Genomic DNA, 14782 nt, shown 5'->3' with positions numbered 1-14782 from the left:
GTTGCCTTTCTTCCTCTCCACCATGTTATTGCTTGTATGCACTTTGTGTGTGCGTTTTGACACACTCAACATCATGCGCCTCCGCTCTGTAGTCACCGCCTCACAGCGGCATTCAGATGAAAGAACGGTACCGGTACTTTTCAAAGGTGGTATAGTACCGATTTCAATTGATTAGTACCACGATACTTTATTAGTAGCAGTATACTGTACAACCCTACTACACACACATACAGTACATAGAAGAAAGTGTGTTTTTGTTGTTTGTGTCTTGCAGACGTCCAGCAGCTGATCGGTAATCCAGAAGAAGTTTCCCCTCAGTTAGAGGGGAGCTCCACTTTGAAGCAGGAGACTCCACAACCACCCTGCATTAAAAAGGAAGAGGAGGAACTCTGCATCACTCAGGAGGGAGAGTGTCTTCTAGGACGAGAGGAAGCTGATTACACCAAGTTTCCACTGAGTATTCTCTCTGTGAAGACTGAAGATGATGAAGAGAAACCACAAGTAGACAACCTCTTAGCTCCACTATCAGATAGTGAGGCTGAAGATGAGGTTGAAGAACCTTTGAGCAGCGATACAGACTGTGAAGGTGATATGAGGACTCACACTGACAACAAACACTCGGGTAAAACATGTTTGAGCTGCTCAGTTTGTGCTGAAAGTTTTACTAAAAAGAGCAGTTTGACTCGACACATGAGAACACACATAGGTGAAAAACCATTCAGTTGTTCAGTTTGTGGCAAAAGCTTTTTTCGAAATTATGGTTTGACTGAACACATGAGAACACACACAGGAGAAAAAATATTTAAGTGTTCAGTTTGCGGCGTAGGTTTTTCTCGAAATAGCCATTTGACTCAACACATGAGAACACACACAGGTGAAAAAACATTTAATTGTTCAGTTTGTGGCAAAGTATTTTCTCGAAATTTTCTCTTGACTCGACACATGAGAACACACACAGGTGAAAAAACATTTAGTTGTTCAGTTTGTGGCAAAAGCTTTTCTCAAAATAACCATTTGACTCGACACATGAGAACACACACTGGAGAAAAAACATTTAATTGTTCAGTTTGTGGCAAAAGCTTTTCTCAAAATAGCTCTTTGACTCAACACATGAGAACACACACAGGTGAAAAACCATTTAATTGTTCAGTTTGTGGTAGAAGCTTTTCTCAAAATAGCGATTTGACTAAACACATGACAACACACACAGGTGAAAAACCATTTAATTGTTCAGTTTGTGACAAAAGTTTTTCTCAAAATAGCTCTTTGACTCAACACATGAGAACACACACAGGAGAAAAACCATTTAATTGTTCAGTTTGTGGCAACAGCTTTTCTCAAAATGGCTCTTTGACTCAACACATGAGAACACACACAGAAGAAAAAAACTTTCACTGTTCAGTTTGTGGCAAAAGCTTTCCTCATAACAACTCTTTGTGTCGACACATGAGAACACACGCTGGAGGAAAACCATTTAGTTGTTCAGTGTGCTGTAAAAGGTTCACACATAATGCAGATGCAGTTAAACACATAAAAACACACAAGGGAAAATAACCAATTAGCTGTTTAGTTTGTGGTATGTTGCTCATATGTGGTGACATCCACCCTACCCAGGACCTCCTCACTGCTTCTTTCACAAATATCTGAGGTATTCATACAAACTTGGATTATTTGGAGCATAATCTTATCCACTCATGACCCCATGTCTTCTCTGTATCAATGCAATATTCAGTGTTGACAGCTAGATTTTTTGTGGACATTTTCCATAAATATTGATGTTAAAGATTTCTTTTTTGTGAAGAAATGTTTAGAAGTAAGTTCATGAATCCAGATGGATCTCTATTACAATCCCCAAAGAAGGCACTTTAAATGATGATTACTTCTATGTGAAGAAATCTTTATTTATAATTGAATCACTTGTTTAATTTTGAACAAGTTTAGTTATTTGTATATCTATTTTTCCAAATAGTTCAAGAAAGACCACAACAAATGAGCAATATTTTGCATTGTTATACAATTTAATAAATCAGAAACTGATGACATTATGCTGTATTTTACTTCTTTATCTCTTTTTTTTTCAACCAAAAATGCTTTGCTCTGATTAGGGGGTACTTGAATTAAAAAAATGTTCACAGGGGGTACATCACTGAAAAAAGGTTGAGAACCACTGAGATAGATGATGCTTCAAGTGCTTGGTTACTCCTTCTTCAGTCCAGGGACCTGGGGCCTCATGTGTCAAGTTTGTGCACGCTCAAAAACCTGCACTACACCCTTTTTCACTGCAAAGTTGAGATGTATCAAAACTGACGTTGACGCATAAGTGATGCTGGGTAACAGTTCCCACAATGGACCACAATGGAAACAAGCCTTTTGGCTTTTTGTGCCATCAATTTGCCTTTTTAAATTATTACATGGATTCAATTCTTTAAGATGTCAATAAACTTCTCAATTAATCAATCCCAAAAAGTGCCAAATTTTACTCTTTAAACTGATTGATGTGCAAATCAGAGACATATGAACAATTAACCCCCAACACCCACAACCCAACCCCCACCTCCCTCGACATTCGGGCATAACAGGTTCAATCCGGCCCGTGAGATAAGTTTGTTAAGAGTAAAAGTCAGCTGCATTTTTATATGACAGAAACTGCTGTTCTAAATGTGTCCACTGGATGTCACAATTTCAATTCTGTTAGGCAAGCAAATAGTTTGTTCCCGGGCGAGTAAGTATACCAAGCAAGAGGTACACAGTCTTTATTAAAGGTAATATATATATGTATGTATATATATATATATATATATATATATATATATATATATATATATATATATATATATATATATATATATTATATATACATTTTATATATATATATATAAATATATATATATATATATATATATAATTATAATATTTTAGAATATATTATATTATATAACTATATATTATATATAATATAATGTGTATGTAACCAACAGGAAATGGGTGTCGGACTATGTGTTTTACTGTAAATGTTGGAGGTGTGTTGAGAGGAGCGGTGCTGTCAGACAAGGACTGGACAGGCAGGGTTGTCCGGGGGCGGAAGAGTGGTCGTGAGGCAGGAGCGAATCGTCGTAGTCCGGGGGCAAGCGAGGAGTGGAGAACCAGGAAGCACGAGGAAGACAGGGAAGATCCAGGAGCACAAGACACACAGCTTGACTCAGGGACGCACACAAGAACTGCGAGGCGAGGAAGGACAGGACAATTACGCAGGGAAAACACAGAGATCAGGCTTTGAAAAAGGCAACTAGGGAGTTTGAGACGAGTTTACAGTACAATGTACAGGTCGCTACGTTCTGGCACTGGATCTCTGGTAGCGGTGGTTTAAGTAGGCGTCCCTCTCATCAGTGCAGTGGAAAGCAGCTGGCCGCAGCAGCCGGGGTTACGCGTGCGTGAGCGCTCTTGGAGGTGCGCTCAGCGCAGCTCACAGATGATTGTGCACTGGTGTGTGTCCGGGCCGTGACATCCCTTCCTCTGACATTTTTTTTTACACGGGTAAGTGCGCCTTGTATTTCATGAATCTCCGGCTCTTAGCTTTGTATGGACTCATTGATCGTTTACAAACTGAGTTCGGAGATGAAGTGACGCCAGAAAGACCGCACCCCACACAGGAAGTGACGTCAGAAAGAACTCGCCACAGCCAGCTTCATAATAAAGCGGTATCGTAACTCGGAGCTAACCACTGGAAATATGGAGGCGAGTCATCCAGACATGCCCGTGTTTCTCCTTCTTCTACATGTACAGACACTTGTGGAAATCACACATGAATACCTTAAGAGAAAGCGATTGCAGCTATTTGGGATACAACACTTCTCGGACGAGAAGAGAACTTTCCGATGTGTGATTCACTACAATAGGGCCCCAAAGCACACTGGATCCTAGTTAATTGAAATACCACAACACTGGATATTGTTAAGATAAGTTAAATTTAAGAATTGGCACACAAAGCAACACGAGTTAAAACTGTGACGTGTGCATATTCCGCGCGTGCGTATTAGGTATCGTTACGCCGGCTGACAGAGGCGGGAGGGGGTCTTAAACGGTGGCATTGTGTGTGTGTGTGTGTGCAAGGATAAGGTTAGGTGGGATTTACCCTTGATAACCTACTTGGTGTAAACGGGTCCTAAAAAGAATATATTGCGTTACCATAAATGAATGATGATTAATCACAGTGTTCGTTTAGACCGGCGCAGGAAGGCATTGCACAGGCAGCGATGACGTCACACACCAGTGGTAGAGAGGTGTGCTCTGTCCAATAATGGCTTTTTTGCCAATATTCGGATATTGTCTAACTCTTAATTACCGATTCCGATATCAATCGATACCGATATATACAGTGGTGGAATTAACACATGATTATGCCTCATTTTGTTGTGATGCCCCGCTGGATGCATTAAACAATGTAACAAGGTTTTCCAAAATAAATCAACTCAAGTTATGGAAAAAAGTGCCAACATGGCACTGCCATATTTATTATTGAAGTCACAAAGTGCATTATTTTTTTTAACATGCCTCAAAACAGCAGCTTGGAATTTGGGACCTGCTCTCCCTGAGATAATCCTGATACCCACTACAACTATGGGATGTACTATACTTTGACTTTCACAAAGTGCATTATTTTTTAATTTTTTTTAAACATGCCTCAAAACAACAGCTACAAAAACAATGAAGGCACACAGCTTCAGTCCAGAGTATACTAGAGTCATAACGTACACAATAAAATAGTCCTCCTGGCATACTGTATAACAGGGAATTATAAACTGGGCTCAATCTGCCCTGCTCTAACGTATTTGTATGAGTAACACAAATGTGCTGCAAGCTAGTGGTGAGTGCTTGAAGTGGCCTAGCAGTCAGTCAGAGCTTCTGAAATGCTGCGTTGAGACAGGGCACCTCTGTTCACTGCAAGCTGCAAAGTGTGTGCCATGCAGGGCAGACTAGCCCATATACTTGCCAACCCTCCCGTTTTTAGCGGGAGAATCCCGGTATTCAGCGCCTCTCCCGATAACCTCCCGGCAGAGATTTTCTCCCGACAAACTCCCGGTATTCAGCCGGAGCTGGAGGCCACGCCCCCTCCAGCTCAATGCGGACCTGAGACTGAGTGGGGACAGCCTGTTCTCACGTCCGCTTTCCCACAATATAAATACGCTTGCAAGTTCCAAAACGAATGGAAACAAGAATTTCAGTTCATCCAGGACAGTTTGAAGGGGAAGGTGTATGTTGCCTGTAAATATGTAGAACAGACTTCTCCATTGAACACGGTGGCCGAAATGATATACTCATCATGAACAGAGAAGTTAAACAGGACAATACTGCCATCTAATGGATAGATAATTCAAGTATGTCTTTTATGTAAATAAAATAAATAAATATATATATATATATATATATATATATATATATATATATATATATATATATATATATATATATATATATATATATATATAGCTAGAATTCACTGAAAGTCAAGTATTTCAATCAATGTTTATTTATATAGCCCTAAATCACAAGTGTCTCAAAGGGCTGTACAAGCCACAACGACATCCTCGGTACAGAGCCCACATACGGGCAAGGAAAAACTCACCCCAGTGGGACGTCGGTGAATGACTATGAGAAACCTTGGAGAGGACCGCATATGTGGGTAACCCCCCCCCCCCCTCTAGGGGAGACCGAAAGCAATGGATGTCGAGTGGGTCTGACATAACATTGTGAAAGTCCAGTCCACAGTGGATCCAACACATCAGCGGGAGTACAGTCCACAGCGGGGCCAACAGGAAACCATCCCGAGCGGAGACGGGTCAGCAGCGCAGAGATGTCCCCAACCGATGCACAGGCTAGTGGTCCACCCGGGGTCCCGACTCTGGACAGCCAGCACTTCATCCATGGCCACCGGACCTATGCAACTCCCCCTCGCAAGGGACAGGGGAGAAGAGGAGAGAAGAAAAGAAACGGCAGATCAACTGGTCTAAAAAGGGGGTCTATTTAAAGGCTAGATTATACAAATGAGTTTTAAGATGGGACTTAAATGCTTCTACTGAGGTAGCATCTCTAACTGTTACCGGGAGGGCATTCCAGAGTACTGGAGCCCGAATAGAAAACGCTCTATAGCCCGCAGACTTTTTTTTGGCTCTGGGAATCACTAATAAGCCGGAGTTCTTTGAACGCAGATTTCTTGTCGGGACATATGGTACAATACAATCGGCGAGATAGGCTGGAGCTAAACCGTGTAGTATTTTATACGAAAGTAGTAAAACCTTAAAGTCGCATCTTAAGTGCACAGGAAGCCAGTGCAAGTGAGCCAGTATAGGTATATATATATATGTATATAAAGGTATATACAGTATAGGCGTAATATGATCAAACTTTCTTGTTTTTGTCAAAAGCCTTGCAGCCGCATTTTGTACCAAATGTAATCTTTTAATGCTAGACATAGGGAGACCCGAAAATAATACGTTACAGTAATCGAGACGAAACGTAACGAACGCATGAATAATGATCTCAGCGTCGCTAGTGGACAAGATGGAACGAATTTTAGCGATATTACGGAGATGAAAGAAGGCCGTATATATATATATATATATATATATATACATATATATATATATATATATATACATATATATATATGAAATACTCGAGTTGGTGAATTCTAGCGGTAAATAACCACGCCCCCGCCCCCCCACCTCCCGATATTGGAGGTCTCAAGGTTGGCAAGTATGGACTAGCCACACCAAACTCCACCGTAACTTTTGCCACACTGCGTGCGTTGTACCTGACCACAACGTGGGCTTTCGCCTTGGGGTGGTTTTTGTTGTATTTTTGTCTTTTCTTGGCGGAGTCTTTAAGCGACAACTGTGTGGTACTACTTTTTTTCAGTGTTTGCTTTTCATCCATCTTCCGCTTGTATTCATCGTGTATCTCCTTATGATTCTTGAAGAGGTGGGAGATCTAATTGCTCGTATTAAAGGAAGACGTCTTGGTTCCTCCTCCCATAACCAACTTTTTGCAGTCATTGCAAATTGCCAGTTTTTTATCCGTCAGACACACTTCAAAATAATCCCAAACCATGTCGTTCTGAACTCACTATGTTCACTGCTCGCTGTACATATCCTACGAAGTCAGACCTACACTGTTTCTATGTCCATTTCTCAGATGATGCAATTGTTGATGACTGAAGTGCTGATATCAACCAAACCAAACCCCCCCTCCACATCCCACCCCCGGAGAGTAAATAATGTAAATAATTGAATGTATATACTCTGATGATTAACTTGTGTGATGACTGTATTATGCTGATTGTATATATTTGTACCATGAATTAATTAACATGGACCCCGTGGACCCGGATAAGTTGAAAAACATTTAGTGTCAATTGTACGGAATATGTACTGTACTGTACAATCTACTAATAAAAGTTGCAATCAATCAGTCAAGTCAGTCACCGAGCAAGCTCACTTGTTAGCCACGGCTACAGCACCGGCAACAACACACTCTTGTTGTTGTTATGCTCCGCTCGCGGCGGTTTGATGAGGTCATCAAGCGTCGCCAGTAAACCTCTCATGCTGCAGTCGTCAACTTCTGTGTTGTGTGTGGGAGAGGGGAGAGGGGAGGGGCTGCTGACTGGGAGACGCAACTGCTCTGTACTTCTCCCTACGTCCGTGTACCGCTCCGTACAGCGGAGTTTTAAAAAGTCATACATTTTACTTTTTGAAACCGATACCGATAATTTCCGATATTACATTTTAAAGCATTTATCGGCCGATAATATAGGCAGCCCGATATTATCGGCCATCTCTACTTGAAACTGGTTTTGATAAAAAGGAAAAATCCCACATTTCAGGTCAATGAGTGATTTGGTGGGAGTGTAGCTGTTGCTGAGAGAGTTTGCATGCTTTAAATATGTGTCATAAATATTAATAGATAAGTTAATGATGCAGAGTTATAAAATATTATTAGAAAATGTGTGATTGTAAAATCTCCTGAACAAAATGTAAATGGATTGTGTTAATTGTGTTGCAAAGCGGAAGGATTGTTGTGATGTTGCGACCCCACGGACTGTAAACAAGGCAGAACATGCAAGAGGGGAGGGTGCTTGAGCACGTTGTCTTCAGCTCCTCCAAACATTGAAGTGTATTCCATGATTTGTGCAACACTTCAAGCAAGTGATTATTAGAACCTCTTTTTGTTAAAAGCAGCCAACGAGGTATTGCATTTTTGTCATTTCATTTCTTTCTGAGTGTTTATTGATGTGAAATCAAAGTCTGATGTACTGTATTGTACTGTATTTTGTAAGTTCTCACGGCGTGTTGGCGTGGATGGTGTGTACAGCAAGAAGGAGTCAATAAACGCCCGTTTTACAAAGAAGAACTTTCCTGTGGTGCCGTGTATCGAAAGGAGCTACACTAACTGTCTGGTGTTTTACAGGATTCATGGAAGTTTATTGTCATAGCAGCACACGATACACATGAGATGGCACACAATTTAGTAGCACGTGAACAATAGGATTGGTCCTGGTGGAGATCTACACTCTTAGTGCTTTTCTTCTTTATTCAGAGTAATCATTTGACTTTATAAAGGTTTTTAACTAAAACAACTAAGTAAGTTGAAAAATATTTCTGTTTCTTGTAGTATTTAAAATGTATGATTTTTTTTTCTTCAATGTTTGCCCTTTTTCTGGTTTGAACAACAGCCATGGAAAAAGTATGTGCACGTGCTTGTATATATATTTTTTTTATTTTCAAACAGTAGTTGTCCATTATTTGATGTTAAGATACTTTTGCCAACCATTGTTTTAAAACAAGATTAAAATGCCTTTTAATTTTGAAAAACAACTGCTGTGGAGTAGGAAACGGATGTTGTTGACTTCTAGCGCATGCGCAAATGTACTCGAAGCCAAGCAAAAAGACGAAGACCGCATGCTATGGTTGTTCGGAGATTCTTCGAATTCACGATCTTAAAGTCATATGATTCACAGCAAATATAGCAACAAATATCTCAATTGGTATTTTCCAAAGCCACGAAACGTGCATTGAGTTTGGAGCGATATCTGAAGTGAAGATTGAAGACGTGATAGAAGATGGACGACTACTGCTATGCTAAGATGGCGACGTCCGCTAAAAGAGAACATGAAAGAGAATCAGCGCCACCAACTTCCAGCAAATCACCAACGGAGATAAAGACGAAAGATGAAGGTGAGTGACTTGAAGTTTTGTCATTTGAAAACAATTTCAAGCCCTTTAAAGTCGAAATGAGCCGACCTTGTTGAAGAATGTAAAGAAAGAGCCGCCATGATTGTTAGCTTGAAGAAGGCAGTGGAGTTCACATCAGAGGAGATGAAAGAATGCAAAAGTCAAATGAAGAAAGTGGAAGAGCAAAACAAGCGCTTGTGTAAAGAAAATAATGATGTGAAAGAAGAGATGTTGGGGAAGAGTAAGAGATGTGAAGAGAAGACTGGACCACATGTCTACATCAACGTGCAGAGGATTGGAGGTCATAAAGAACAAGAAAATACAAAATGTATGCTTTGTTCAAACACTAATGGTCAAATAAGATAGCTGGTAGTGTCTTTGTCATATTTTTGGTTTGAAAAATGTAACTGACAGCAAGTTACAAACATCTGAGCCCCTTTAAATATTTGTATTTCTTTCTAGTTCTTATGTTCTTGTTTTTCTAAAAAAAGTTGTATTGCATTCCTTTGGTGGTGGTATGGTATGATATGTTTTAATAACAGATAGTTTATGTTAAAAAAGTCCTCCTTAGCCTCCCTGATACCACGCTTCAGGCTGGCTCTGGCAGTGCTGTAGAGCTCCCCGTCGCCAGATCTGAACGCGGTGTCCCTCTCCCTCAGCAGCCTCTGCACCTCTCTCGTCATCCACGGCTTTGGAATAGACTCGGACGCGCTTATCCACAGTAACAGAGTCTGTGCAGTGTTTTATGTAGCCCAGTACTCCTGATGTGTATTTCTCCAGGTCCTCGTCTTCAAAGACCTCCCACGCAGTGGTGTCAAAGCAGTCTTGCAGCTTTTCAGTGGCACCTTCAGGCCAGGTGTTGATGGTCTTTGTTGTGGTGGGAGCACTTATCCGGGTGGGGGTGTATGCTGGGATGAGTAGCAGGGATATGTGGTCTGACTGGCCTATGTGTGCTAAAGGTCTAGCTCTCTAGTTCAGCTTAATATTGGAGTAAACCTTGTCCAGTGTGTTTTTGCCTCTTGTGGGACATTTTACATGCTGGTGTAGTTTGGGGAGCACTACCTTCAGGTTAGCATGGTTAAAGTCTCCTGCGATGATATGAGCAGCCTCCGGATACATGCTTTGTTGCTGGTTGATTGTATCATGCAGCTGACCTAGCGCCGTGCTAGCGTTAGCATCTGGCGCTATGTACACTGCGGTTAGCAACACAGCATTGTATTCCCTCGGCAGGTAAAAGGGCCGACATTTAATAGTCAGATATTCTAGATTAGGGGAACAGTGGCTACTCACAATGCTTGTGTGTGTTCCCCATGTGTCCTTTGTGAATATTAATAGTCCTCCTCCCCGCGATTTCCCTGTAGCCTCTTTTGTCCTGTCCAGAGTGTAGCCTGTTAGCTCGATAGCTAGGTCCGGGATGGATGAATGGAGCCAGGTTTCTGTGACTATTAGCACGCGGCTATTCCTCACGGTGGTGTTCGTTGCTACCTGTAGCCTCAGTTCGTCCATCTTGTTTGCAAGTGATCTTGCATTTGTGAAAAATATACTCGGCAGTGGTGGTTTGTTCCTTCGTTGTCTCAGCCTCTCCAGCAGACCAGCTCTGCAGCCTCATTTCTGTTTACGCTCTCTATGCCGCCTGCGGCACTTTGTTCCGGGTATGATGTACCATGGAGATCCGGGTTGTCTCGCAATTTCTTCCGGGATGTTGTTTACACGGATAAACTCGGCCGTGACGGCGCTTTCTCCGGGAGATCCGTCTTCTATGAGATCCTGCCTGGTGTAGACATTGTTTGCCCGACAGGATGTAAAAAGTAAAATAACAAAGACGTACATAAATAACATAAAAAAGCACCGAACGGGAGAGCGTAGAGCCTCTGCGACTAGTCGCGACGCCATAAAGCGGAGCTTTATAGACCCAGTGTTACCCCCGACAAAACATGGGCCCTGGAGGGAACGTCTCCCCTGCGCTCCTCGACCACGGTCTGGGAGCCCACAAACAGGAAAGGTGTAAAGCAAGTCTTGCAGAGCGGCGGCTCCCTGTTTAAAGTGTCACATTTATTGTTAGTTTAGAAGCCCAAATACCTCCATATTGCACTTCACGCACCCTCTTTATTAACCAATAGAATTGTCCTTTGTTGCCTTTCTTCCTCTCCACCATGTTATTGCTTGTATGCGCTTTGTGCGTGCGTTTTGACACACTCAACATCATGCGCCTTGGCTCTGTAGTCACCGCCACCCAGCGGCATTCAGATGAAAGAACGGTACCGGTACTTTTCAAAGGTGCTATAGTAACGATTTCAATTGATTAGTACCACGATACTTTATTAGTAGCAGTATACTGTACAACCCTACTACACACACATACAGTACATAGAAGAAAGTGTGTTTTTGTTGTTTGTGTCTTGCAGATGTCCAGCAGCTGATCGGTAATCCAGAAGAAGTTTCCCCTCAGTTAGGGGGGAGCTCCACTTTGAAGCAGGAGACTCCACAACCACCCTGCATTAAAAAGGAAGAGGAGGAACTCTGCATCACTCAGGAGGGAGAGTGTCTTCTAGGACGAGAGGAAGCTGATTACACCAAGTTTCCACTGAGTATTCTCTCTGTGAAGACTGAAGATGATGAAGAGAAACCACAAGGAGACAACCTCTTAGCTCCACTATCAGATAGTGAGGCTGAAGACGAGGTTGAAGAACCTTTGAGCAGAGATAAAGACTGTGAAGGTGATATGAGGACTCACACTGACAACAAACACTCTGAATGCTCTTCAAAGAAGAGAGGTAAAACATGTCTGAGCTGCTCAGTTTGTGCTAAAAGTTTTACTAAAAAGAGCAATTTGACTCAACACATGAGAACACACACAGGAGAAAAACCATTGAATTGTTCAGTTTGTGGCAAAAGCTTTTCTCGAAATAGCGATTTGACTAAACACATGAGAACACACACAGGAGAAAAGCCATTTACGTGTTCAGTTTGTGGCAAACGCTTTTCTCGAAATGGCAATTTGACTAAACACATGAGAACACACACAGGTGAAAAACCATTGAATTGTTCAGTTTGTGGCGACAGATTTTCTCACAATAGCAATTTGACTCAACACATGAGAACACACACAGGTGAAAAACCATTTAATTGTTCAGTTTGTGACAAAAGCTTTTCTACTAAGGGCATATTGACTACACACATGAGAACACACACAGGTGAAAAACCATTTAACTGTTGGATTTGTGGTGAAAACTTTTCTATTAAGAAGCATTTGACTGAACACATGAGAACACACACAGGTGAAAAACCATTCAGTTGTTCAATGTGCTGTAAAAGGTTCACACATAAAGCAGATGCAGTAAAACACACAAGAACACACAAGGGAAAATAACCAATTAGCTGTTTAGTTTGTGGTATGTTGCTCATATGTGGTGACATCCACCCTACCCAGGACCTCCTCACTGCTTCTTTCACAAATATCTGAGGTATTCATACAAACTTGGATTATTTGGAGCATAATGTTATCCACTCATGACCCCATGTCTTCTCTGTATCTGAAACCTTCCTGAACAGTAAGATAGATGATGCTTCAAGTGCTTGGTTACTCCTTCTTCAGTCCAGGGGCCTCATGTGTCAAGTTTGTGCACGCTCAAAAACCTGCACTACACCCTTTTTCACTGCAAAGTTGAGATGTATCAAAACTGACGTTGACGCATAAGTGATGCTGGGTAACTGTTTGCATAACAAACTGCCAACTTTTACTCCTCAGACTGGTTGACGTGCAAATCAGAGACTTATGAACAATTAACACCCACAACCCAACCCCCACCTCCCTCGACATTCGGGCATAACAGGTTCAATCCGGCCCGTGAGATGAGGTTGCGAAGTGTAAAATTCAGCTGCATTTTTAATGAAAGAAACTGCTGTTCTAATTGTGTCCACTGGATGTCGCAAGTATACCAAGCAAGAGGTAGATGGTAAAGCGGGGCTGTGACTCCTCCCCCTCCACCCAACGTAAAACAGGAGTAAAATAAGCAATCAGTAACCCCACTTAAAATGCAGCATGAGACACTGCACACTGATATAGTTCTGTGAAAATGATTGTCTTCTGTGCAAATGTAAAGAAAGTGAACAGTGTGTGATTTACTGCAATACTGTCAGTCTTTTAACTTTTGATTTGTGCTTTGTTGAAATTGTTCACACATTGCACAACTTTTATTTTTCTATCAATACACATTATGTCTAGAAGACAGGAAGTAACTCAACATTCTTGAATAGTTTCTACCTCAGTGTGTATGGTTTGTTGAGTTAGCACAGGATTAATATGTGGAAATTACAAATGAGGTAGTTGATACATAGAATAGTTTTTATTCATGCTTTATTTTGTTTTTTGTTCAATCCTAGATGGGTTGTGACTTAGACTTAATCTCAGTGTTTCTATTAAACTAAGTTCATTGTGTTGTTCAAGGTGTTTTTGAAAATCCACCATTTTTTTCCTCTAAATGTTCAACTAACTTGAAGTGTTTTGTCAAGATGATTATTTGTGATGTGTACATTTTCCGAATGTGCTTGTTCTATTTTGGGTCGAAGTAAAATAAAGAAAATAATCTGAAGTTGTCGTAGTCGTATTTTTAAAGGCCTACTGAAATTTTTTTTTTTTATTTAAACGGGAATAGAAGATCCCTTCTATGTGTCATACTTGATCATTTCGCGATATTGCCATATTTTTGCTGAAAAATGAAAAATCGACGATAAAGTTTGCAACTTTTGCTCGCTGATAAAAAAAAGCCTTGCCCCTACCGGAAGTAGCGTGACGTCACAATCGGTAGTGCTGCTCAAAATTCCCCGTTGTTTACAATGGAGCGAGAGATATTCGGAGCGAGAAAGCGACGATTACCCCATTAATTTGAGCGAGGATGAAAGATTCGTGGATGAGGAACGTTAGAGTGACGGACTAGAATGCAGTTCAAGAGATATCTTTTTTCACTCTGACCGTAACTTAGGTACAAGCTGGCTCATTGGATTCCACACTCTCTCCTTTTTCTATTGTAGATCACAGATTTGTATTTTAAACCACCTCGGATACTATATCCTCTTGAAAATGAGAGTCGAGAAGGCGAAATGGACATTCACAGTGACTTTTATCTCCACGACAATACATCGACGAAGCTCTTTAGCATGAGCTAACGTGATAGCATCTGTCTCAAATGCAGATAGAAACAGAATAAATAAATCCCTGACTGGAAGGATAGACATAAGATCAACAATACTGCTATCAGGAGACACCAAACCAAACACTGAACATGTAAATACACGGTTAATGCTATGCCGCCTGTCGGAGCCTAGCAATGCTGTTGCTAACGACGCTAACTTAGCAACGGGACCTCGTCAGAGCTATGATAAAAACATTAGCGCTCTACCTACGCCAGCCAGCCCTCATCTGCTCATCAACACCCGTGTTCACCTGCGTTCCAGCGATCGACGATGCGGTCGGCGGCCCGGAGACGTAGGAAGTCAAGGTGAGGTCGCCGGCGCTAGCGTATGCTATCCAACAAAGTCCTCCTTGTTGTGTTGCT

At 41.5% G+C, this 14782-nt stretch overlaps 2 protein-coding genes across 2 annotated transcripts; both read left to right on the top strand.

Moving 5' to 3' along the window:
• Positions 1 to 275: 275 nt before the first annotated feature.
• Positions 276 to 2289, top strand: LOC133632283 (gastrula zinc finger protein XlCGF17.1-like). The gene has a single exon (XM_062024633.1). It carries the CDS (start codon positions 592 to 594, stop codon positions 1552 to 1554), a length of 963 nt encoding a protein of 320 aa, XP_061880617.1. The 5' UTR covers positions 276 to 591; the 3' UTR covers positions 1555 to 2289.
• A 9344-nt stretch (positions 2290 to 11633) lies between these two features.
• On the top strand, positions 11634 to 13783 carry LOC133632296 (gastrula zinc finger protein XlCGF57.1-like). The gene has a single exon (XM_062024653.1). It carries the CDS (start codon positions 11950 to 11952, stop codon positions 12595 to 12597), a length of 648 nt encoding a protein of 215 aa, XP_061880637.1. The 5' UTR covers positions 11634 to 11949; the 3' UTR covers positions 12598 to 13783.
• Positions 13784 to 14782: the final 999 nt, after the last annotated feature.

The sequence above is a fragment of the Entelurus aequoreus genome, linkage group LG17, assembly GCF_033978785.1.
Source record: "Entelurus aequoreus isolate RoL-2023_Sb linkage group LG17, RoL_Eaeq_v1.1, whole genome shotgun sequence".
NCBI lineage: Eukaryota > Metazoa > Chordata > Actinopteri > Syngnathiformes > Syngnathidae > Entelurus > Entelurus aequoreus.
This window is presented reverse-complemented; position numbering and strand designations above follow the sequence as displayed.

Excerpts from the sequence above, each read along its gene's own strand:
- LOC133632283 (XM_062024633.1), top strand. The coding sequence starts at position 592 with ATGAGGACTCACACTGACAACAAACACTCGGGTAAAACATGTTTGAGC.
- LOC133632296 (XM_062024653.1), top strand. The coding sequence starts at position 11,950 with ATGAGGACTCACACTGACAACAAACACTCTGAATGCTCTTCAAAGAAG.